Genomic DNA, 25,969 nt, shown 5'->3' on the forward strand with positions numbered 1-25,969 from the left:
CATTACAACTAATTTACTAGACTTTCAGTCTGAGAGCAAGGTCGGAGAGCTCAAGTGATCATCTATCCTCTAGTACACAACAGTGGTGATGACATACCGGTGGCGATGCCGCCACGAGCGTGACAGAGACAGAGATAGAGAGACGTGACAGAGCGCAGTAGCCGATTTTCTCCTCCGTATCGCCACTCGCATACCTCAGGGAATGCACAGCAATGGTTATACTATAGTAGGTACGGTCAGCTGCATAAGTTGTTATACACTTCTGTACCTTGTCAAACTGAGGAACCGTCAATGCTTTAATGTATGGATAGGCGGTTTGTTAGATTGACAAGGTTCAAAAGTGTATAGCTACTTATGCAGCTGACTGTACACAACAGTGGTGACGACATACCGGTGGCGGGGGCGGGCGCGGGGGCGGGTGCGGGGGCGGGGGCGGGCTCCGGCGCGGGGTCGGGGGCCGCGGCCGGCTGAGGGGCTATCTGCACCGGCGGCACTGGCGTCTGCGGGTAATACCACGTGCTTAGTGCAAAGAAATTCATATAAAAAAACATAACACAAGCTGTGTCACCCCCTTTCTATATCACTCTTGAAATATGCTGTAATGAGGAAAAGAGACCAATCCGTTCGTATTTTAAATGAAATTACAGGATGTACATGATAGTTGACACTTTTGATGTTTTCTTGAATTTGCTATTTTAAATGCTAATGAATCATACAAGTGTAAAGTGGAGTTTTTTGATACCAGAATCGACATACCCAAATTTTACCTTAGGCCTGATTTTTCAATGGTATACTTCTGACCTATCACGGTCTAACACAATCATTCAGACGCGACAGCACAGCAAAATCAGCCCTAAGGAAACATTAAGTTGGCTCATTTTGATACCAAACTTTAGTTGTTTGGTATTAAAATCGGCCATCTTCAAAACTAACCAGAGTGCTCTTATCATCCTCAGTTTTGACGTGCGTGAGTAGCGGGCCTTGTTGCATCGGCGTCTGCACTGGGGCAGCCACCATTCCTTGCCCCGCTTGCAGAGTCAGCTGTGGTGAAGACATGTTGGTGGTCACCTGTGGAGATAAAAGAGCTATAGTGAGAGGGTAGAGGTATAAAGGCATTTTTGTACCTTGTTGGTTAAAAATGGTATAGCTTATGAAGCTGAGATGTACAGCGAGATATTGACTGTATGAAGGATCTACACTCGCGAGCAACCAAATCGACTCAAGCCTTCACGGCGCACATATACATTGATTTTCCTAAAACGATAAATGGTAAATATAAAAGTGATATGTCATTCGAAAGCTGAAGAATTAGGCTTTCAATTAAGATCAATACCATAAAAAAAAACTAAGCGCAGATTTAATGACGCATTTTAATTGCCCGTCAGTGTTAATTACCTCATTAGGAATCCACGCCTTGCGCTACCTGATCCCGCTATAAAACCTTTCCACATCCGGTGTACCTTATCAGTCGCTTGTTGCAAGTTGACCGGTACACATCTCGTTGCATTGTATTCCTTGTTTTCGCAAACCCATGGATACCACACCAGAAGAAGCTGCTCAAGTTGTTGCCTTGCTGCAACAAGGGTTAAGTCAGCGAGCAGTCGCTGCCCAGCTCCACTTGAGCCAGTCTGCTGTATCCCGAGTATACAGACGGTTCCAAGAGACTGGTGCCTTCAATCGAAGACCAAGAACGGGCCGCCACCGCTGCACTTCAGAGAGAGACGACCGCTTCATTGTCTCAACCTCGCTGCGCAATCGACACCTTACGGGCGTTGATGTGCAGCAAGAACTGAGACGTGTACGACAAGTGGCTGTCAGCGAGTGGACAGTGAGAAGACGCTTGAAGGAAGCCAACTTGACACCAAAAAGACCTGCATCAGGCCCCAAATTGACTGCAGGCCACCGACAAGCGCGTCTTCAGTTTGCTCGAGAGCATCTCGATTGGAGCATTGCGCAATGGCGGTCGGTCCTGTTTACTGATGAGTGCAGAGTGTGTCTGCATGGCAGTGACAGGAGAGGCCGGGTCTACCGGCGTCCGGGGGAACGATTTGCCCAATGTTGTTTCGCTGAAACAGTAGCATATGGCGGCGGTTCCTGCATGATGTGGGCTGGTATTTCTCTAGAGGGAAAAACCGCACTTGTTTTCGTGCCTGGAGGCGGCCGAGGAGGCGGGTTAACAGCTGATCGGTACATCACCGACATTCTACTCGGTCATGTTGTGCCCTATGCAGAATTTGTCGGTGAAGACTTCGTGCTAATGCACGACAATGCCCGCTGCCACACGGCACGAGTCAGTCGGCAGTTTCTGAGAGAGAAGGAATTGCGCACGATGGACTGGCCTGCGCTCAGTCCTGACCTGAATCCCATCGAACACTTATGGGACGAGCTCAAAAGAAGAGTTCGGGCCAGGAATCCAGTCCCTGCAAGCGTGGACGAGCTGAAGACAGCTTTATTAGAGGAGTGGGACGGCATTCCTCAGGAAACTGTCAAAAAGTTGATAAGGTCTATGAGAAACAGGCTGCAGGCTGTAATTAGGGCAAGAGGGGGCAATACAAAGTATTGATTTAAATAAATAAATTTTTATCTTAACATTTTTTGTTTAATTTGTATAATACGATACCCATACCCTTTTTTCCTAAATTCCCGTTTTTCCTACAATTGCGTTCAGACATCATTTATTTCAAAAATGATGAATGGATTTCAATAATAATGATATCAAATTAAAGCTGACATCTTAAGCTTTTAAATGACATATCATTTTTATTATTTCTATTCATAATTTTACTTGTATTAATGTATGTTTGCGCCGTCAAGGCTTGAGTCGATTTGGTTGCTCGCGAGTGTAGTAAAAGTGGTGTAAGCCGAAAGGAGGTTAGTCAAGGAGGTTTGACTGAACTATTGTTTTAAGATTGGCAAATTCGCGAAAAACTATGTAGCTTCTACTACAAGAAAACTCCAACGGAAGTTAAACGTTTTTTGCAAGAATTTCGAATGATGTTCAGAATGTAATAAATTTCTCTCTAATGTAAGTCCCTCTTTTTGACTTACTACCGCGTGTATCCTACATCCTTTATGATGTAGTTGGAACTAATGAGCGTTTTGGAAATTAAAGGACAGATAGTACTAAAATTTTGGAGTCTCTAGATAGAAAATCGTGCACACTAGGTAATAAAGGGCTATGACTTATGAGTACATTTTGTAAACATAAAAAGACACCTAAACACTAAAATTTCACTACCATACAATATTTAATCTAGCATAATAAATAACATGAAATATATTTAGGAATCTTAAGAAATAATTGAAGTACTCTTCAATGACAATTATACAAGAACAAAAATGCTGTATGATCGCCTAACATCAACAATTTGTTAAAAGAGAGATAGGTTAATCACATAACTTAAAATGATTTTAATTTCTAAATACCTATTTAAAATGCAATTTCACAATGTATTACTTAACCAGATCAGAATTAAAAAAAACACAACACTAACATTACATTTATAAAGAACATGTAAACAAGCTAAAAATATCTTAACTGTTTAATTAAAAATAAATAATGTCTTAAAATAAGCCATAGAAAATGAATGAAGACACAGAGACATACGAGTAAACAAGAATGCATTTTGTGGCCGAATCCTCCACGAATAGACTCCAACAGCAAAATTAGGTATAAAAAAAACCAGCGAGATGGATGAAAAACCACTGACGAAATTTATTGCCGCTTTGTCTATGTACCCGCGATATTTTTATCACCAATATTGAACCTTATGTTAAGTATGTACGAGTAATTCCACGGAGAAAGTACTGTAAACAAATAGTACAGTAGAATACTCTTTACTTGCACCAAAATTAAAGATATACACAAAAAATTGTATACTGAAAAATTTAAAAACCTTTATAGTAATTCAATAAGTATAGTACCTGCACTACTGAATGATATGCCAATTTGTTGCCCAATAGAGCTTGATTGATGTCCTGCCCCGACTATCGCAGGTCACGTAATGACCCGACATTGGCAATCATAAATCTAAGTCGGGAACGGACACTTATTGAAATCAAAATTGTACGAGCACGGGTGTTATAGGTGCAGGTATAATCTGATTTGGATTTAGATCTTGTATTTTCTAGGAATGGGTCGCAATATTCGTAATATACATTTTCTCACAGTTTCATAGATAGCTTTAACCAAGAAAGTCCATAAGGTTCATATTAGTTAAAAGCACCCTTACAGGTTTCCCAAGAAACAACAGCAGTTTCCTTACTCTTCTCTATAAATTTAGCTAGAGACGCCTTTTTTTATGGAACGACGCGGTTTTCATAGAATCCGACAATGCTAAACTTTACAACAGAAACAAGTGCCAACACCCAAACGTAAACGTTTGTCTGACTCTTTTCCATACATTTAGCATTTAGCCCCAATTTCGCCATACTCGGTTAGATCATAACCAGGGATTGGATCATCAATTATACGTCATCTCCATATTAAATTCTTGACAGATGTGTCAAAATTCAACAACTAATCCCTGGTTATGATCTAAGAGTATGGTGAAATTTGGGCTTAGGCTGCCACTTAAAGAAAAAACTCAGCCATCTTTAACCCGTATCAAACTTAGCTTTGTCGGAGTTTAACGAAAGCCTATACGGGTGCGACGCAAGGTACACAGACAAAACATCCGATACCTCCTGAGACAGAAGCCCTGGCATGTGCACTAGCGACGTGGAGATCAGCTGTGAGCCCTCCAGCGGCAAGCCCTGTGACGTCATCATTCACGGACCAATTAACGCGGTGCATTTTGAAACGACGTCTTTTGACGTTTGGCGGAGTTAAAATGCTATTTACTGTCCCCTCTGTACGGGTCCGTTATCGATGTAGATAAACGTACTATATCGCGATTCGTTATAACAAAACGATCATGTGTTTGGTGGAATGAACATTGAACATATTACTCGATGTCGATAAAAGACCCGTGCTGAGCAGCCTGACAGATTTTTGGTAGGTCTAAGGAGTTAATGATTTAGGTCTCGGTTCAACAGTTGGATGGTTAAAGACGGTGTAACTAATGGTGTTAATTACTATAGCATAAATTAGCGGTACATAAATAGGTATGTATTATATTTTGCGGGATGTAGTTACTTTTAACTATACATAGATTTAATAACCAGTGAGTGAAATGTGGGGATACAGGAAATACAGTCAATTCTATAAAGGGATCGTTAAAAGCTTTAGGACATAGCTATATTGGTAAACAACAAAGGTATGTTATAAAATATGGTATTTGGTGGTTAATACAAATGAGCTAAGATAAGAAATTATACTTACAGTTTGCATAGAAGTAGCACTGTTCATAGACGCCTGATGCTGCACAGCCATAGACATAGAGGTTTGCACTAGACCACCCTGCACGAGGGTCTGAAAAACCAAACGGGGAAAACATTAATACTCACAGTTATGTCCCGGCGCCATGGAATCTTTATCGTCATGGATAAACGTCACTATATCGTCATTAGTTATAGCTATGCCGATTTCATTTTCGGAACGTTGACGCATTGAATAATAAGTTAATCTACGTCTATAAATAATCCATGCTCCCGGGTCTGTGCCTAAAATTATAAAATATTAGTCAAAAGGCTACCCCATAAGAAATTTAAAGTGATAAAAAAACCGTTTTTGTTAACACATACACCGCCACATAAAAAAGGCCGTTTCGATTATTATGTGTCTATTTTCCAATTAGGTACTTTTATATAATATTCAAGACACCTTTCGTTCTTGATATGATAAGTACTGAAAGTAGACTGGAACAAAATCTAACCTAATTGGTTGCGGTCGATATTAGCCCCATTACGAGGTAATTGAAGTAATACCTCAATTAATCAATGTAATTATTAAACCTTGCTAAGTTGAGTAGGAACATTGCCGTAAAATGTAACAAAAGTGTTTCGATCCGTTAAATATTTTATGAATTTCCCGCTATACACGCGAAAAAGTCAACGCGAATTTGTGACGCTAGGTGGATTCTCTGTGGATTCTTTACATACAAACTTGTATTTACTATTCACAGCTCGAGAGTAACCCCACTAGTGCTGAGCTTCTACCTAAGTATATATACTACAAGCAAAAGGTCAAACTAAGGTGTGATATCAACCAATACGGACACTCTTACAATATTCAAAGGAGTAATTAGTAGGTGCCGCATAGAACTGGAGTTTGTGGTCTCTTATTGATTAAGAAAAATCTATAGATTTACGGTCTTATTCATAAAAAAACCTTAAAGTAGGTTTACTGAGCTCAATAGTTACGGAACACATTAAGCCTATTTGAGGTTTCGTAAAAATCTCTATTCATAATAGTTCCGTAAACCTTCAGTAACTATAGTGATGCTAATAGATTTCACAGACCAAACATTTTGATATTTACCCTATTAAGTTGCCGGTCCGACGAAACCATAACCAAAAATAGCGAAAACTTTCATTCATTTATCAATCTCTATTATCTATGTTAGCCACGGCTCGGCACTTAAAAAAGTTTACGTTGGCTTAAAGGCGCAGTGGTCAAGCCAAAACCCACAAAAAAAATAATTAAATTTTTACGTTACCATGGCAACTTATTTTCAGCAAATATTAACTCACAATAAATGTCAAATCGTCAATAAAGCAGAACAGCTGTTGACCGGCCGCCATGTTTTTGTACAATAGGAGGCTTACGGAAGGTGTATAGTAGGGTCCAGCCAACTTTAGCATATCAAGGTTTTACGAATCACTTGGAGAGTTCTTTAGCGCTATTGATCGTTTATGAATAAAGTTTTTTTGACATTTGCTTACAGCAGGCCTATAGGTCTCCCGTAACTTTTTATGAATAAGACCGTTAGGCTATAGCCCGTTTTTTACCCTGTCGGAAAAAGAGGAGGGCTGTTATAAGTTAGGTTCAACGTGTCTGTTTATCTGTGTGTGTTTGTTTTTTTCTGTGGTAGCGTAGCCCGTAAACGTCTAAACCGATTTTCATTTAGTGCCATAGGTAATGTTACCCCGAGTGTTCTCAGCCATATTTTATCAAATAGGCCTAGCCGATCAAAAAGTTCACAAGGTCATAACAAGGGATTAGTTGTTGACTTTTGACACATCTGTCCAGAATTTAATATGGAGTTGACGTATAATTTATGACATTACAATGTAACATGGGTGTTAATGACCTAACAGACTATGATGAAACTAGGCATTAGTGTTGACTGTCGGGGGGTTTAAACGTTGGTTAGGTATATTCACCTGCGGCTGTTGCTGCAACGTCTGCACCTGTGTGATGGTGCCCTGCTGCTGCTGCGGCATGGGGCCGCCCAGCGAGCCCGGCTGGCCCATGCCGCCGAGCTGGGGACGCAAATTACCAAGTTACATAATGTACAGTGGCGAGCAATGAAAAATTTCCACCTTAAATCGCCGTTCTACAGCCTGTAATATGTATGTATATGACACTGGAACTTTATCATTGCTCATGAGTTTATTATTAGATGTCCTTTCATGGGAAGTTATGATATGATGGGACAGTTCTTCTGCGCACACCTTCATGATCGAAGGCGCACACGCACAGGTTGTTTAAGAAAAACGAAGAGGACATCATTTTTGTTACTTAGTGTATCCTTAACGAGAACTTCGCTTCCCTATAAAAAGTATTATCAGGAGAAAAACTGGATAAAAGATAAAGCAATAGCCTATTTGTTAATAGAGGGTGTCAGCTTCCTACATACCAAATCGCTTTTGTAGTAATAGTGTGATTAAAGTTAAAAACGGTAACGAAACAGTTAAAACCTTGGCACTGACGGTGGAACTGTTTCATGGTATGGTTAGAGCTATTCTTAGGGTTCAACGGATCGGAAAGCTGAGGTTACAACGTCTGAGATATCAGCTGAAAAACCATGGCATTGTTTTTTGCAGTTCTATTAACAACACATAACTGCAAACAGGATAACCGGCAAATAAAAACTAGTACCATAAACTGAAGGGCTTTTACGGGGCGCATTTAAGACGTGACAAAAGTTTTGCATCGCTGTCACTCACATCGCGCAGTCTCAAGAGTGAGCGCGACGGAGAACTTTTGCCACGTCTTATTAGCACCCTGTGCTACACGGCCAGATCGTTTAAATTGATGTGTGAAAGCGTAACTAACCGGATGCAACATGGATATAGTCTGCATGCCCTGCCCGAGGCCCTGCATGTTGATGCAGCCCTGCTGGTACTGCTGCAACATGTGCTGCTGCGTCTGCTGCTGCAACAGCTGCTGCTGCTGCTGCTGCTGCTGTTGCTGCTGCTGCGAGGGTAAAGGCAGGTTATTTATTTATTTATTGACACTTTTTTGCATACTTAAAAAAAATCATACACAGACAAAATACAAATTAAGAAGAAGTTAGTACACAAAGCCGGGCTTATTGGCAAAAAGCAATTTCTTCCAGCCAACCCTTGGCTTGGATTATTATATATGATTATAGAAACTATTAGTTGTGGGAGTAAAAAAACCCTGTTATTCATAAAACGTAAATTGTTCTGGCTTGGAAATTATTATAGTCTAGAGGTATCATACATATGATTAGTCTGAAGCCGAAATTAAACCAGAACTATCTTTAGTCTTCGCTTTAATAAGGGAGTGAGTGTACATAAGAACAATAAGCAGTAACAATAGATGCGAAAAACTGTTGATGCGTCACTCAGGGAGGCTCTTTTCGTGCTCTTCACTTGTAGCGCATCATATTAAAAATATCAGTAATATTCCGAAATGTCTAGTTTACAAGTTTACAGTAACATTTGAAGGCACACACCATTACCTGTTGCATGACCTGCTGCTGCATCGCCTGTTGCTGCAGGTTCTTGTTCATCTGGCCCTTGTCTTGGACGCTGGCTATAGGAGTCATCTGACCGGAGTTCATCACTAGCAACCTGAGGACAGAAAGGGTAAAGTTAAAAAGAGCGGTGGTAGCTCAGTCGGGTAAGCGCCCGCTTCTCACGCCAAAGATGCGGGTCCGAATCCCGGCGCTGACATGTACCAATGATTTATTTGAATTTAAGTACAGTATATACCATCGCTCTTACGGTGAAGGAAAACATCGTGAGGAAACCTAATTACATATCTAGATTTAGCACATCTAGATATGTGAACCCACCAACCCGCAGTGGACCAGCGTGGTGGGAAATGGTCCTAGCTTAGGAAGGCAGTATAGACCTTGGGGATATGCACAAAGGTTCCACTCGAGAGAGCCACGTGCAGGTACTTCCACCCCCACAGATAATAGAATAGCAGGGTAAAGTTACACTGAAAGTGGAGGGTTTTTGTTAGGCTGAGTTCCCAGTAGGCAAACTAGGCGAGCAGTTTACTAGGCGCGTCAGCGCTATTGAGCTCAAAACTAGAAAACTTTGAACACTCGGCATAAATGAAATTACCGCATACTCAGTCAATTTGCCCGCTGTGAACGCAGCCTTAATCATAAATTTTAATATTAGAATATATTTTTAAGAAAGTTATCACTGAACGAACAACTGCGTAAACTTAGTTTACTCTCAAAATCAAGTTATTTAACAGCCTTAAGTAATGAACCAGAAAATCTAAATTTAATAGCCACACCAAAAAACACGAAAAATATACCCACAAAAAATACCTTTTTCGTACTTGAAGCCGGTACCTTAGACAGTAGAGCAGGATCTCCGAACCTCAGACCACCGCGTCTTACGATTCTTTCACTTGAGCTGTACTTATAGTTTAAACTCTCGAAACTACCCTGAACACTTGTTATGTCGAGGGCAGTTGACACGGCACTAATGCGCGTAGGTGCTTCGAAATCAATCGTTAATCCCTAGTGGGCGCCATGAACCTTTCCCGCCCTTTGAAGCTGATTAACAAAAAATAATCGAAAATAACTTTTGCCTGTAAGCTTTGTTAATTTAAGGTTCCGTTTAAAAATTTCGTAAACCCGAGCGATTTGCAAAATAAGTGTTGTCGTTAAAGTCTTATATGTCTGTATATAATAATGCCTCTACATCTATTAATCCTCGGGACCCAACTTTGTATTAGGTTCGTTCTTTAGTTGATAGGATATATCCCCTTTAATATTCACACTAGCTTTACCCTCACGCTTCGCTTCGCCATAAAATATTCCCACTAGATAGCTTATGTGTTATTTATTGCTCTGTTGTAACAAAAGTAATATTTCTGAAAGATTTTATGAAATTCATCCATCCAAACAACAAAATAAGTGTGATAAGAAATAAGTGAGGCTATAAATAATATCGTGAACCTTCATTCCGTTAATATATATTTTCTTACTGAGTAATTAATTAGGATTAGTCATAACAAAGTATTTTGAGACCGCCCACACACAAGTACCTACTGTTTACAGTTAATTTCTTTAATTCTATTCGAAAAATAATGCTGAAATGTTTTAACTAAACTTTAAACTTTATTATACTTTTAAAAAGCTTCTTTATTCTGTAAGTGTATTAAGAGTCATTATACTTTGTATACTTATGTACTGGCTGTTGTATCTGTAGATACACCTATGTTGTAGGTTTGGTTGGCAGCATCTGTGTAGGTTTAATTGGTATTTTCTTATATTGTTCAAAAATAAACTCTATTCTATAATCTCACTGTTGCTTGGCTCACTGCTCTCTCTGTCGCTCTCAGCTGTAGCTTCTATGGTTGATGGGCTACGTAATTTTGAAAAAACAACTCTATCACAGAAGCGTGTACAGTACACTCACTGTTGTTTCGCTGTTGCATCTGGTGCGTCTGGCTGGTGCATCGACTATACTGGGGTACTTCAAAAAGCAACTCTATCACATAACGGCGTAGACACACTATGGTTCCAACTGTTGTGTTAAAAAGCCACTCTATCCTATACACACAAGGGTCCAGACTCGCTATTGCTTTGGCTGTTACATCTTGTTGGTCGAGTTGGTGCTACGACTATACTGGGCTTACTTACTTACTTACTTCAAAAAGCAACTCATTAAAATAAGGGTGCAAACTCACTGTTGCTTCGCCTATTCCATCTAGAGCTGCATCTTTGGTTGGCTTAATGTGGTCATGTTATGTTAAAAAAAGCAAAAGATGCAGACTCACTGTTGCTTCGGCTGTTGCATCTGGTGCTGCATCTTGTTGGTCTGGTTGGCTGCGTCCTGCTTGGCCGCCGGCGCCGGCGACCGCACGCCTGCCTTGCCGCGGTGCTTCGACTGTAGGGGCGAAGTGTAATAAGTTTCACATGTGTTCAATGCATTAAATTAGGAACTATATGGACCTTTCGAAGCAAAGGCGACGTATTGATAGTCATAGTCACTACGCAACGCGGTGAGTGGCAGGGTGATATAGAATACAAACATGGATACCCTATGAGGACTCTATAGTCAACAATGGTGTTAGAGTTGGATTGCAATGGAGACTCCTTCTGATTTAAATTGAAGTTAAGTGTTTTAAGTGTTTCAGATTTTTACACCAAACATTAGATCGATAATCTTACTTTAAATATGGAAAAAAATAATTTCCCCAATTGTACACAAACAAGATACTGCTTAGACAGGAAAAGAAAAGCGGTGGTAGCACAGTCGGGAAAGCGTCTGCTTGTCACGGCAAAGATGCGTAGATCTTGTGTAGTGTAGGTACAGTAGTGCAGATACAGAAGGGCTAATACGGGGCGCATTTAAGACGTGACAAAAGTTCTCCGTCGCGCTCACTCTAGAGGCTGCGCGATGTGAATGAGTAGGATGCAAACCTTAAATGCGCCCCGTGTTAGTAGCCCAGCACGCCACTCTATATGACGAAAAACTAAGTTTCGGAGCTGCGCGAGACACGACTCTTTCTCGTATTAAACGACACGTGACGTGATAGCACGACGTTTTCGTTAAATTGAGTACCATGGGCGGCTGCGCGGCGCTGGTCTGCGTGGACACGGACGCCGCCGGGCGGATGCCGGCCGACGGCAGGATGGTGGACAGCGGCCGCGGCTTGTTGCCTAGTATATAGCTAGTACATATGTATAGTACAGTACCATGGGCGGCTGCGCGGCGCTGGTCTGCGTGGACACGGACGCCGCCGGGCGGATGCCGGCCGACGGCAGGATGGTGGACAGCGGCCGCGGCTTGTTGCCTAGTATATAGCTAGTATATAGCTAGTACATATGTACAGTACCATGGGCGGCTGCGCGGCGCTGGTCTGCGTGGACACGGACGCCGCCGGGCGGATGCCGGCCGACGGCAGGATGGTGGACAGCGGCCGCGGCTTGTTGCCGTCCGCTCGCGGCTTGCTGCCCGTCGGGGTGGCGCATGACATGCTTGATGCTGGGGGGAGAGATAGATAGGGTTAAGAGTGGTAAAATATGAAATAGAGTCGTGGGGGCATAGTGGATAAGAGCTAGAATGTCAGTCGAGAGGCTGAGCCTTCAAATCTTGGCATATACCAATGAATTCCTTAAGGAGTTTAAGTACAATCATACCATGTTACGGTTCTCTTACGGTGCTTTTACGGTGAAGGTAAATATCGTGAGTAAACCAGCACATCTAGATTCCTTACACCCAGTTTCAGAATAGAGTATTCAAGAAAATCTCAGTAGAGATTTGCTCAATGGTTGAGTAGATACTTAGGTTTTCTACGTTTCACAAGTCGAACATAGATTTTATCAAACCGTACTTAGCTAAGTATTTAATCAAGGTGCCTCTAAGCACGACTTTACGTTTCATTATATGTACAAAAAACCGGTTTTAATCGATAAAACTATCGTATAGGATTTTTGTTAAAAAATATTGACGAATTTAATTTTAAACACGTGAAATTATTAAAAGAGTTATCTATTTATAATATATTAGGCCATAATGTTATAAATTCAGATATTTCTTTTAATTTAGAATCACCAGGATAGACAACGGAACGCATTTCAAAATCCAATCTGTGAAATTCGAAATGTCATTGTCATTTCATTGTCAATCAATCAAATCTATTGTCATTTCATAAATATTCATCTTCAAAACCAAATATAATCTTCTGTATTTTACCATAGTTATCCATTAAATTAAAGGGTTCTAACCAAATATTAAAATGGAAAGGAAGATAATAATTAGTTAATTCAGTGACTAGACCCAGTGAGCAATCAAGTAGAGCACTGACTTGGTAGCCCCGTGTGAATGCTGGAATAAATAACGAAAACTGCCTTCCCTCAACTCGGATCTGTGTGGGACTCCAACATGCTCAATCGTTGCGTAAAAACCCCTCTTCAACTCCGTGGTCAAGTCGCTTCTGCTGTTCGATTGTGACTAAGGGATCGATGAACCAACTACATATCGAGTAAGAAATCGCATGGCGAATTGGAGATTGATCGGCCACACTATCAGAAGGGACGACACATGTGCACACATGGCGGCGTACAGTCGACGGCGAGCTGCGAGCGCAAGGCCTGAGCTGGACGGAGGCCAGAGCGGTTGCTGAGGACCGGACGGCGTGCGTGGCGCACTCTTGTGAAGACCCTCTGTACCACCAGGGTACCTTAGAACAACAACAACAACAACAAATTAAACCCGGAGGATTATTTTGATTTCTAAGTGATTACTGTGATTTTTGTTGTTTCCTGATAAAAAATATTATTAATTAAAGAATATAAAAGTTTAAACAAATATTTTTATTTATAGCCATGAAATCTAATATAAGTCCTTACATTCATAAATATTTAATATGTCTCCACCAGTGCTGTTCTTACATGGTTCTTACAGCATATTCTTCTTGTTTTCAAAACTTTGCAGTTCTTGAGGCAAAGGCTGCACAGCATATGGTTCCTCTTCTATTTCATTGTCCAGAACCACAAGTATAATCGTCTAGTTCTAGAGCCATGTTGTGCAACATCTCATAATGACCTTGTAAACCTTCTGCAATTTGAGTTGCATTTCATAATGTAGATATGGGAATCTTCTCTTTAGCACCACAAAGCATCACTCAATGGTGTTTCTTGTTGGGTTCTGGGCTCTATTAAATGCTTCTTGTGACGGTATGGCTGCATTTATGAATGGTGTTATAAGATTAGATTAACGAAGTATCGTCACTGGACATTGTACAGCAAACAAAACTCTTGTATAATACTTGATATTTCACAATAATCACGAGTAAAAATATTTGATTAAGGTTTAAGTAGCCGAAATTGGTTACTTAAATTTGACAGACTCAACTTTGAGCAAGTACGGTTTGAGCGCTGTCAAACGCGTTGTGAAACGCATTTTTGTCGCTAAGCATGAAGTTAAGCATGCCAACTGTCAAATTTGAGATTTCTCAAGCTCTGTTGCTCAAACCAAACTCAATCATAAGAAATCTCAATTCAGAAACAGAAATTTAATAAGTATGAACTTAAGTAGGCTTTGAGAACGACTCAACCTCAAATACTCAGTTGCGAAACCGAGGGTTAGTGGATTTAACTCATTCCCAAACGGCGATACGGCTAGTGAGCTATTGTGTGATTACAGATTTACTGCCAAAAGGGGCTGGCTCGCTTGCGAATCACCCCTGACTATCCCTACGTGGATTATAGTCGTGGGAATTTACTATGAATATCTTTTACAACGCGGCTATCCTCTAAACACTCAACAACATAAATCACTTCAACTTCATCAGCCTTACCGTTATGCTGCACATTCTGCGGCGAATGCTGTATGAACATAGACTGGTCGGGTTGGCTGCCCCTGATGAAGATGGGGTTTGGGGCCAACAGACCGCCCGCCGGCAGGGTGCCCGCTTGCAGGCCCCCAGTCCACACCTGGGGGAGAGCCCCTGATATCTGCCACGGCGCGAATTGCATCGTTTGACCGCCCGTCTGGAAGATTGGGGGTTGTTAGGTTAGTAGAAGGGATGTGTGTTTGTTGGTAACTTAACAGGGTACAGAAACATTGATATGCAGGTACAGCAAATGTTAAGTAAACGTTTATTTGTCAGTAAAGGATCTACGGGAACACTTTTAAGTAATAACTAGGCTAGTTCATATAAATCTGTAGATGAATGTGACTGGTGCAGCTAAGCATAACTGCATAATATTCCAGTAGAGTTTGACAGGCTTTTGCAAAGTACAAGGTGTTATGAAAAATATCAAGAAAATCTTTCTAAGACTGGTGTTACTTTCAAGAAAAACGCATTTGTATTCATCATCTGTACACATAGCAAATTATTCAGTCGCCTTGGCCACTTAGCAGAAAAAAAGAACGCAAACAAATTAAAAACATACAAACATGGAGATAAAATGTACAAAATACGCTGCTGTATTATTTTTCGCTGATCTAAGCAGTTGGCGTAACAAAATATATATAATATCATATTGTAAAGAAATATTATTAAATCGCATAACAAGCAAATAATTTTATAAACGCATTGAGGGAAACATAGCGCTTAGCAGCTTTGTTAAATAAGTTTAGGTCATCATCATCATCATCCGTAATTCTTCACTGCTGGACTTAAGCCTCTTCTCAGGAGCGCCACCACACCTTGTGTGGCCTTCCTCATCCAGACACTACCGGGCCACATGTCTAAGGTCTTCGCCCAGCGGGTCTAAATCAAAAACAAATTTCACATTCTCACTACAAATACGAAACTCAAAGTAGCTAATCTCTCATTGGATACAGGTTGAAGTACATTCATAGGTATAATTTTATTATCGCAGTGATATTGTAAGATTACTGACTGACTCACATTATCCTGAATAATAAAATTGCAATAACACTGCGACATAAATTCATTTGATCGATCGATCTATCACCCTTAAAAATAATGTGGCATTCCATTGCTAAAACAATTTGAAAAACGGCGTCTTTTAATCTTTTGCGTTTACAATATGTACTTAAGTATTAAAAGGATTAGCTAGATTAGCTGGCGGAGAATACATATGAGTACGCAGAGCAGACCGCAAACCAGCTACCGTATCACCACCGACCCATTAGCAATGGACAACATTTCATTTTCTTTACCCTATATTTTTATTAGTTATTCGGAAAGTTTATAGAAAATTAGGGGACCCGTATTTTTTTATTTTGTATATACATAAATTTTTGCATGTTATTTTTAACTTTAAAGTTAATTATTTTAAAACCGGAAGTGACGTGCAATATTAGGCTCAATTTTTATTTTTGTCTATATCCTGAGTCTCGCAAAAAAACATAAATGACACTGACAAGTGACATTTAAACTTTGTTTACATGCCAACCAACAAATGGGTCATTTTCAAATAACCTTGATATTTCTGATGATGGAAAGTAGGTACTTATCATGTAAAAAAATAAGCAGAAGCATTTTTCAGCTGTGTAGGCGGTGGCATGCTCTAGGACATATTATATAGAGGTCATCTCTTAATATTAAATATAAAAAATAGTCAGAAAGTGTCAAAACAGAATTAATGAAAATGACCCAAATAAACAACAACGTCACGATAAAACGTCAACGTCAATCAAAAATGAAAGTGACAGTTACTTTGTTTTTAAATCTATAGGCTTTGATCATCAAAATGCATCGCACCTGATGCATGACGTCATCAGCACTTTTTTACTATTTTATGATTTTCTCGAAAATGATACATCCAAAAAATACAAAAACATTTTTTTTGTGGCCTTTAGAGCTAAATCTCGAAATGGTTTTCGATTTATAGCAGCTTTAGTTTTTTGAAATGTTGTCCATTATGAAACATATGTATGATCTGTACAAGTTACGTAAAATTTGTCAAACGAGCGACGCTGCTTATAGATTGCTAAATAATTGCTAATGTTCGGTGGTGGTAACCGCACAGCAGTGACGATGACATTACTGTTTGAAAGGGTGAAAAAAGTGACATTACCTGCAGCGGGCTGATGATCTGCGCCTGCGCAGGCGGCTGCCCCAGCACGGGCTGCGAGACCTGCACGCACTGCGTGGGCACCTGCCCGCCACCCGCCTTGCCTGACGCCTTTCCGCTCGACATCACCTGCGCAATGGCATCAGTAATGATTGAATGTTGGGGGAGAATAGGTGAAGTTCTCGATATCACCTGCGCAATCGCATCAGCATCAGTGTATGTGGGGAAGATAGGTGAAGTGAAGTTGTAGGGTAAATGGGAGAGTGAGAAGAGAAAGAAAGACGGAAATAAGACGGTAAGGGCGTATGACAAGATTAGTGTAAAATAAACCTCGCTAAGGAGTAACTAAAATAGGTTTTGGAGCCGGGTTTATTAATTCACTATTTTTATGAATTTATCACTTGCAAAAGTGGTTTATTTGGTTATGGTTACCTACCTACATTTTATATAAACTATCTAATTTTGAACTTAACTTCACGGTGGTAAAAGACCTTTACCAAACCCAAAATATTAAATGAAACTCACTGAAAATATAGAACTGTAACGTTGTTTGTCACCCTCGCACTACTTGTGAACACTCAAAGAATGGACGTGAGCTAAAAATACATTTGCATACAGGATATTATATTCAAGATGGATTTTATCAGTTACAGATCCAATCACAGCTCGGCCTAACAACAATATAACATGTATTACTATACAACTTAAGCATACATTTTGAAATGGCGACAAAGTTTCAACATATTGAATAGTAAGCAACTGATGATTTATGAATGTAAAATTAAACATAATTAGCGATATTGGATCGTCTGTTTTATTTCGCGATTTCAGGGTTGGACCTGTAATGAAACTTGCCCATTAGCCTGGCAACATCACTGATAAAATTTCACCCGCTACACAACATTATACTGAAGATTTTGATGTTTTATTGAACCCTTAATCGGCAATACCCTGCTCAAGCAAATTAGATATGACTAAGAGCAACTGACCTTATGCATTTCATTCTTCTGCTGTTGTCCAATTGAGACGGTAGACTGCGAGTGAGCCGGCAGTATGCTTGGCTGGGAGTTGATCACGCCGAGCGGACTAAACACGAACGTCTGATTCTGGGTCGTCGGTATGGCGGGAATAGTCGTATACCCGGGGAACGGGGCTGAGTGGAAACAAATACACAATTAAACAAAGATTAGGTTAAAAAAAGTACGGCGCAACAACACGTTACCAGAGCTGTGTCGGTAATGAACAGGAAAACTAGTTGAAGGCATTAGACTGTGGGCTAGGTGACACGGGACGCGGCGCGCGTGTAAAAAACGTAGTGAGAAATATAGTTCAAGGTACAAAGTCGCGACCGCTTGCCCCTATCACCTAGGACAACACCTAGGCTTGTCAATGAATCAATTTATGATCTCTATAGCTTTAGTAATATATCGTTGCGCTCAATATCAAGGCCTTATATTCTAGTACACGACTGAAATGCAGAAACGGTAGACCTAGGCTCGGCATTTCGATACCTAGGGGGACGGTTTCTGCATTTCAAATCGACACAAAAATGTTTGCAAATAAATTATCTGAACACATTCAAATCGCTGGAAATAAAAAGTGGGTGCAATTCGTAAGCTTCTCAAATCGTTTCTTTGATTGTCTAGTTTTAATAAGGTTGTTATTGAAGCGATATAGTTCCTTTTCCTAGAATGTCGAGCGTGTTTCAAATTACCTTTAGCGTGCAGTTTCAAGTTGACACTCAAAGTAAGTACATACTGTATAATACGCTTATCTGTACATTAATAATATTACACGTACTACCGCTTATTTTACAAGATCAGCTGTTATTGAACCCAAAAAAGTGAATATGAAAGCGGAATTTTTATTTAATGCTTTAAAGCGCTGTGATTGTACAAAACTGCGCAAAGTAAGATTTTTAAGCTCTTATGTACTGTAAAAAGCTTTTAAAAGATGTAATGTAAAAATAGCCAATTAAAATAAGAAAACAATGGTTTTAATTTCCAAAAATAAACAACGTCAACCGACACATTCACAAACCACGAGACTGTAAAGTAAAATACAACAAAATATTTCGTTTTATTTAGAAATGTATGAAACCTTGTTCCTGGTACGTCGTTAGACCTGAAAAATTCACTGAAATCCTAAATAATGATGCAGTTCATTTCATTAACTATTTAATATATCAAGTTTTAGGGAAAAAATAGATATTATATCATATTTAATTTGTCAGTCAGCTATTAATTAAATATCTATTATATTATATTATATCAATCATAATTATAACTTTTTATCACGTGAGTATAAGTTTATATCGCGAAAAGCGGGTGACTCGCAATCTGACTACCCCTTCGGGGATTATAGTCGTGAGCATATATATTTATGTGAGTGTGTAATGAATTATACGTGTAATCAGATCAGAAATATCTATAATTAGATCGCTCACTTCAAATAGTGAAGTTTTTCACGAACTTCTTAAGCAGTTGTAAAAGCTCTAAGCTCTATTTAAAACCAAACGTTGCTTAATTAATAGCTACGTTTTGTCACTTCCTACCAAGTAGCATTTAAGTGATTGTAATTGTGATTTTAAAGCATAAAATCTTAATCTAGTGCGTATAGTAAGTGCATAAATATTTAGGAGTTTTCACACTTGGACTTACACATATAATGCGATAAATGGTCGCTACTCTTGATACATACAGACTTACAGACAGATACATCAAGACAAATCGTGATATTATTTATCACAACTTCTTATGCCATTAAGAAGGTGTCATAATGATCATGACAGTTTAAAGTTTAATCGATCCCAATTATACAGAACCCTGTAGAATCTGAAACGGTTTATCCAACCCTCGAACTTATGGCCTACTGAATGTTTCGCCAAAAGAACGTTTGGTCCACAAAGATATAAAAAAGAGTAATGCAAATTGTTAATTGAACAAAAAAACAGTGGTCTGACCGTTCATTGGTTAATCGGATGTTAATGACCCGTAACCTTCCCGGCCCTGTATGTCATGGTTTCAATAACTCTATCTATCTATCGACGCCAGTTACTTTCATACGATTTTGACAGAATGCAACTTTTTATGTGTCAAAATCGTATGATAGTAACTGTCAGCTATCGATAGATAGAGTATTGAAACTGGTACTCTAGTACAGGTTTGATAGTTTGTCGAAAACTATAAAAGTTTACGTTTTCTCGCATACTCGTGGCGCCTCTAACGGAAACTATCATGAAACATTTGACAGATAATGTATGTAGATGAGAGGAGAAAACGTAAACTTTTTCGTTTTCATAAATGGCAAAACCCGTACTAGAAAGTCTGGTAGTTCGGTGTGTAAATATGCACACAGTATACTCACTTGCTTGTCCCTGAAGCACTTGTTTCCCCTGAGCGGTGATCATGTGCGGCGCCAGCTGGTTCCCTTGGAACGGCTTCCCCGCTGCTATCACCTACAACAACAAATGTAAAGGTGAGAATATATTACTAGAACACACAGCATAATAATATGAGGGTTTTTATTCGGCGATGTCTCACTCACTAAGCCCCAGTTTCACCATACTCTGTTAGATCATAACAAGAGATTAGTTATTGATTTGTGATACATCTGTCAAGAATTTAATATCGAGATGACGTATGTTTGATGACATTACAATGTAACTGGGGTGTTAATAATCTAACAGACTATGGTGAAACTAGGCATCAGTAGACGAACGAACAAACCAGAATTGTCACGCGTTCGGGATGCTTAATACAACGAAATAGAGAGTCGTGATTAGCTTAATTAATTTTGCTTTTTCTAAGCTTCGGAGGGTTAGCGTGACAATTATTCTTGTTCGTTCTTTCGTCGATATGGAGAGTGCCCCCCCTGGATAGCAGCGAAACAAAATCGCTCGTGGGAAAGTAATTGCTTCTCGATTATATTCGTAGGGTTACCAATAAACTCATCATCATCATCAGCCAATAATCATCCACTGCTGGACATAGGCCTCTCCCAAGGAGCGCCACATTAAACTCAATAAACTCAATGGGTTAAAATTCACCGTAGGTGATAATAATAAATGATTCGTGTCCATAATACGGGAATGTAATCGTTCATATTACAATTTTCAAAAGTATGTTTGTTAATCAAGGATTTTTCCGAATATTTTAAGAAATACGCTTGTTACCTCAAGGCGCCTTTTTGTTTCTGAATTGCCAAAAACCTTCCAAAAACCAATACCACAACATTTTGGGTTTTGTATTGATTCAATGTACTTTAGGAAAAGAAAGAACAAAAAACAGGCGTCGTCAGACGTGTTGCGTAAGTATTGGTACACTTATTTGTTATTAAAGTATTCATAAATTCAAAATGTGTCGCTCATATTCTGTATGAATATTTTGTCCTGCACGTATTGCATTTTTAAATGAATAATGAATGCCTACATTTTAAAGTTCAAGCTAAAGTCGTCACGACAAAGCAATTTCATAATGGTTCTCAAAAGGGCCCTTATTTGCCGTATAATAACATAAATTATATACATTTAAGACACCTGCTTAGTTGAATGACATTCGCAACACACGCAACCCAATTTTGCAACAAAGTAATTTGAACAATATAACCGCTTTTGTATAGCAAAATTGTGGGACATTTTATTTACTTATTTACAATATTTCTGAATATAATTTCGCTTGTATTATAGTGCACAATATCGACACTTTTATCCCGCAAGGTCCCTTTTCTCAAACCCTTTAATAAAATATTAAATATCAAGGTCTCTTTTGACGTCCTCACATCACTTATAAATTCAGGGTTCCGTATGATTATTTACATTGTGACATGTGACATTTGTTTAAAAGTACTTATGCCTTTTTCACCCACACTGACGATGATAGTGCCCATCTGTGTGAATTCGCCTTTTAACGTAGAATTAGATAGTACAACAATCTATTTAAAGTTCAGTTTATTCTAAAATTCGTTGAGAATTGGCTACCAGCGAGTTACTTCACAACCATCTGTCTTAAAAGCCTTGAGAATGCCTAGCACGAGGCGCAAGACGCGCAAGTCAAGTCGTGACAAAAGTGTTCTGTAGCACTCGTTCCGGAAGGTGCGCGATGTGAGTAAGCGCAACACAAAACGTTTGTCACGTCTTGGCTCGGCGTCTTGTGCCCCATACTAGGCCTTCAGGAGCACCTCATCTATGTTCTTATTTCGACCACTTATTTGTCCTAACTCGTCTACTTTCCCACCTGTCCTGACCTGTCAGTACCGAGTCTTCTACTCAACTCTCGCGCTATTCGTTGCGCATAAGCTACCTGAATCTGTTGCGAGTTGATCCCGGGGTGCAGAGCGATGTTGCCTGGCATCAGCAGTGGACCTTGCGCGTTGTAGAGCTGCTGGAGATACGTGCTGTTCTGCAGGGGCTGCTGGATCACCTGCACGCGACTGTGGCCCCACTCCGCACTGTGAGTGGGAAATTTGGATTGATGTGTTAGGTTTGGTAGACTGTAGATGTCAAAATCAGTGATAAATTAATTAAAAATGCTAAAGGGTCGATTCATATTTATGCTTAAAAAACCCTGCCTGATGATGATATGAAAATAATTAACAAAATTAATGTGTTCTTCTATATAAGGGTGAGGTCCCATTGGTCTATTGCGCTTGCGCAGCGTTGCGTCGTTCCAAAGGAACTGACATAAAATACATGATATCATACGACACAAGGCACCAATGCAGCCTCGCCCTACGATTGCTGTTATCCATGGTTATCATATCTGCCGAAGAACCGATAACCAATGGGGTAGTTGAGTTCTCGAGTGGAGACCACGAATAGGCAAATGCAGCGTGACGACCTTAGTCGGGTTACCGGTGGTGGCTTGATGAGGAAGGCCGAGGACCGAGTGTTGTGGCGCTCCATGGGATAGGCCTATGTCCAGCTGTGGATGATTATTGGCTGATGATGATGGTCGAGGGGTTCTACCTGATCTGCTGCGGGTGCTGCGAGTTGGGCGGCAGGCTCTGCAGCGGCGGCATGGTGGAGATGCTGTTGGCCTGCTGCTGGATGCCGGCCGCCGACTGCTGCTGCTGCTGCACCTGCTGATAATGAGGACGGGTGTAGCAGACGGTTGTGGTTGGTTTATTTTAATAATCCTACTAGTACTATTTGTGAGTTTGTATTTTTGTTACTTCTTCACATCAAAACGGCTGAACGGATTTAATCGAAATGACAATGGGCGTTTTGGGACCTATGTCCAATAAAGACAAGACATACATCGTTGGATAGCTCTTTTCAAGTGAGCAAAAAGTATTATGACGACAAATCCGTATAAGTTGTCCATTTTGAAATATATTCGTCGGAAGGAAGTATTTTTCTATGGCTTCTTCTGATGACAGTTACGGCGTAATACACGTAAACACGTATTATTGAAATTGGAAAAATTACTTTCAACTGGTTTTATTTACTGAGATAAGAAACAAATATAATATTATATGAAATATGATAATTTTGTTATAAATATTAAAAATGAATGTGAAAAACTAACAAAAACATTAAAATTACAAATAAAATATAAAAACTTTCAAGTTACGATTATTCTAACTGGACAGTAAATCAAGACTAGCGCTTCCGTTATTCATATTCTGCTAAAAAATACCTTTTCAACGACGTATCACTCATTTCTATTGGTGCTGGTCCCAGCTTCCATATATTTGTGCCCATCATCATTTGGTATGGAGTTAGAAGACACCTTAGATTAACACATAGGCTACTTTTTATTCCAAAATTCTAGCTAGTTCAAGCTATAAAAGTCTTGGGGCCTTATCACAAAAACTAAGACAGTATTTAACAGATGTTTAGCGCTATCAAACGCATACAAAATCTGTCTGATTTCGTTTTAAACACTTGTTAAACAGTGTTTAAAGTTTTCTGTGGTAGTTTAAGAGATGAACAGTGACTTGTGATTTTAAGCGTGTAATTTAATACTGCCTTCAGATGGCGCCTTCAGCGTCTGCCCGTGCGGCACGGGCCGCGGGTACAGAGAGAGAGGAACCCACCTGGTGCATGCTGCTGGGCATGGAGGCCACCACGGTGACGGTCTGCTAGTGCGACGCGTCGTGCGACATGCTCACCTGCCCGCGCAGCACGGGCCGCGGGTACAGAGAGAGAGGAACCCACCTGGTGCATGCTGCTGGGCATGGAGGCCACCACGGTGACGGTCTGCTGGTGCGACGCGTCGTGCGACATGCTCACCTGCCCGCGCAGCACGGGCCGCGGGTACAGAGAGAGAGGAACCCACCTGGTGCATGCTGCTGGGCATGGAGGCCACCACGGTGACGGTCTGCTGGTGCGACGCGTCCTGCGACATGCTCACCTGCCCGCGCAGCACGGGCCGCGGGTACAGAGAGAGAGGAACCCACCTGGTGCATGCTGCTGGGCATGGAGGCCACCACGGTGACGGTCTGCTGGTGCGACGCGTCGTGCGACATGCTCACCTGCCCGTGCAGCACGAGCGTCTGGCCGTCCACCAGCTGAGGGGAAAGGGAAATGTAAGTGGGGTTGCTTTGATAAACAATATGAGCTAGATGGAGTGTCACGTACGGAAACTAACGTAAATTCTTGACAAGCTGCGGGTAAAGGGTCATGTTAGCGGCTTCTTTATTAAACAATACGAACAAGATGGAGTGACAGATACAGAAACTAAGGTAAATGTCCGGATTTTGTTTACTGTCAGTTGGCAGAGGTGGAAAACCATGACTCGAGGAAGTATCCACTTGATAGTTTATAGATAACTAACATTATAACAAATGCGATTACAAATGCGAATGTTTGTTTCTCAATCAAAATCAATAATGGGTAATTTTTTTTTTTGTTTCTATTGTATTAGCATGCATCTATTAAGCCAAACCAAATTTTCTATGTATTATATACTTAAATAAAAATACATATTATAACATGCTTTTTCTATCGTATTACCATGGGTATAAATATGTATATAACATGCTTATTTCATTGTATAAATGGGTGAAGTAACAATCGGTATTCTTCAGAATCGATTATAAATAAAAAAGCCCACGAAATACGAATTACAGCACCAAAATTAAAGAAACGGAAACAAAAAATACCTGCGGCTTAATATCGCCCTTCTGACCCTTGTCTAGAAGGGTCAAGTTCCCGTGCGGCGATGTGAGGAATGACAAATTCACTTCCCCAATGCCGGGCACATTAAACTGTTGTGTATGCTGCACCGATTGCCCGCTTACACCCTGATGAAATATTATCACTTTGTTAAAGTCTGTTTTTAGTGCCAATTTCTCCATAGTCGGGTCGGTTAGAGCATAACCAGGCTTAGTGGTTGACACATCTGTCAAGAATTTTATATGGAGATGACGTATAATTGATTACCAATCCCTGGTCGGTTTGATAACCGACTATTGAAAAATTGGAGCTTAATCTCGGATAATAAATTGTCAGATTCTGGACGGTTCATCAACAGTCGATTGTCCCGCTATTAAGTGACGTATCGTTCTATTGGATTGGCGGGGCAATCGATTGTTGATGAACCGTGCAGAATCTGTCAATTTAGTATCTGGGATTAAAAACAGACCTTATACCTTCTCAATGTAAATATTAGTGAAGAAGGGTCCATATAACACGAGTGCCGTCGACTTCCCTCTTAGCTTTTTACTAGGCAGGTATTAAGTAGCTAACGTATTCACTAATTACTGTAGGTACTAAGCATCATAATTACTAGCTGGATATCAAAAACAGGGTGGGCTAAGGTTTCATAAATCACATCCGTTCAGTTCCACTCATTGTGATTGAGTAACAAACAATTCGCAATCATAATGATTTATATTCTAAAACTTACTGATTTACTTCTGAAACTGGACATAGTTATGATTGTAACAAACTACGCATTAATAACACATTTACCTGCAAGAACTTTTGCTGTTGCAAGTCCTGCTGCTGATTTCCGTGCTGCAACTGATGTTGTTCTTGTTTTTGTTGGTGTTGTTGTTGCTGCTGCTGCTGCTGTTGTTGTGCCTGCTGCTGTTGTTGTTGTGCCTGCTGCTGTTGTTGTTGTGCCTGCTGTTGATGTTGTTGCTGCTGCTATAACAAATAAATTATGCATAGCTTGTACCATACTTACTTCGATATAAAACTG

General features: G+C 40.2%; 1 protein-coding gene across 1 annotated transcript in view; it reads right to left on the bottom strand.

Moving 5' to 3' along the window:
- LOC119694858 (polyhomeotic-proximal chromatin protein) overlaps positions 1-25,969 on the bottom strand; it is a 38,158-nt gene that overhangs the window by 6,683 nt on the left and 5,506 nt on the right. The window contains exons 5-21 of the mRNA XM_048632850.1: positions 25,738-25,914; positions 24,927-25,067; positions 24,222-24,332; positions 22,786-22,901; positions 22,121-22,268; positions 20,187-20,277; positions 17,810-17,973; positions 16,824-16,949; positions 14,630-14,822; positions 12,164-12,312; positions 11,102-11,211; positions 8,808-8,925; positions 8,162-8,302; positions 7,267-7,365; positions 5,324-5,413; positions 934-1,068; positions 392-500 (exon numbers count right to left, since the gene is read on the bottom strand). Of these exons, the coding sequence (XP_048488807.1) occupies positions 392-500; positions 934-1,068; positions 5,324-5,413; positions 7,267-7,365; positions 8,162-8,302; positions 8,808-8,925; positions 11,102-11,211; positions 12,164-12,312; positions 14,630-14,822; positions 16,824-16,949; positions 17,810-17,973; positions 20,187-20,277; positions 22,121-22,268; positions 22,786-22,901; positions 24,222-24,332; positions 24,927-25,067; positions 25,738-25,914 (2,218 nt within the window). The remainder of the gene's footprint in view (positions 1-391; positions 501-933; positions 1,069-5,323; positions 5,414-7,266; positions 7,366-8,161; positions 8,303-8,807; positions 8,926-11,101; positions 11,212-12,163; positions 12,313-14,629; positions 14,823-16,823; positions 16,950-17,809; positions 17,974-20,186; positions 20,278-22,120; positions 22,269-22,785; positions 22,902-24,221; positions 24,333-24,926; positions 25,068-25,737; positions 25,915-25,969) is intronic.

This window comes from Plutella xylostella, chromosome Z (assembly GCF_932276165.1).
Source record: "Plutella xylostella chromosome Z, ilPluXylo3.1, whole genome shotgun sequence".
Taxonomy (NCBI): Eukaryota; Metazoa; Arthropoda; class Insecta; order Lepidoptera; family Plutellidae; genus Plutella; species Plutella xylostella.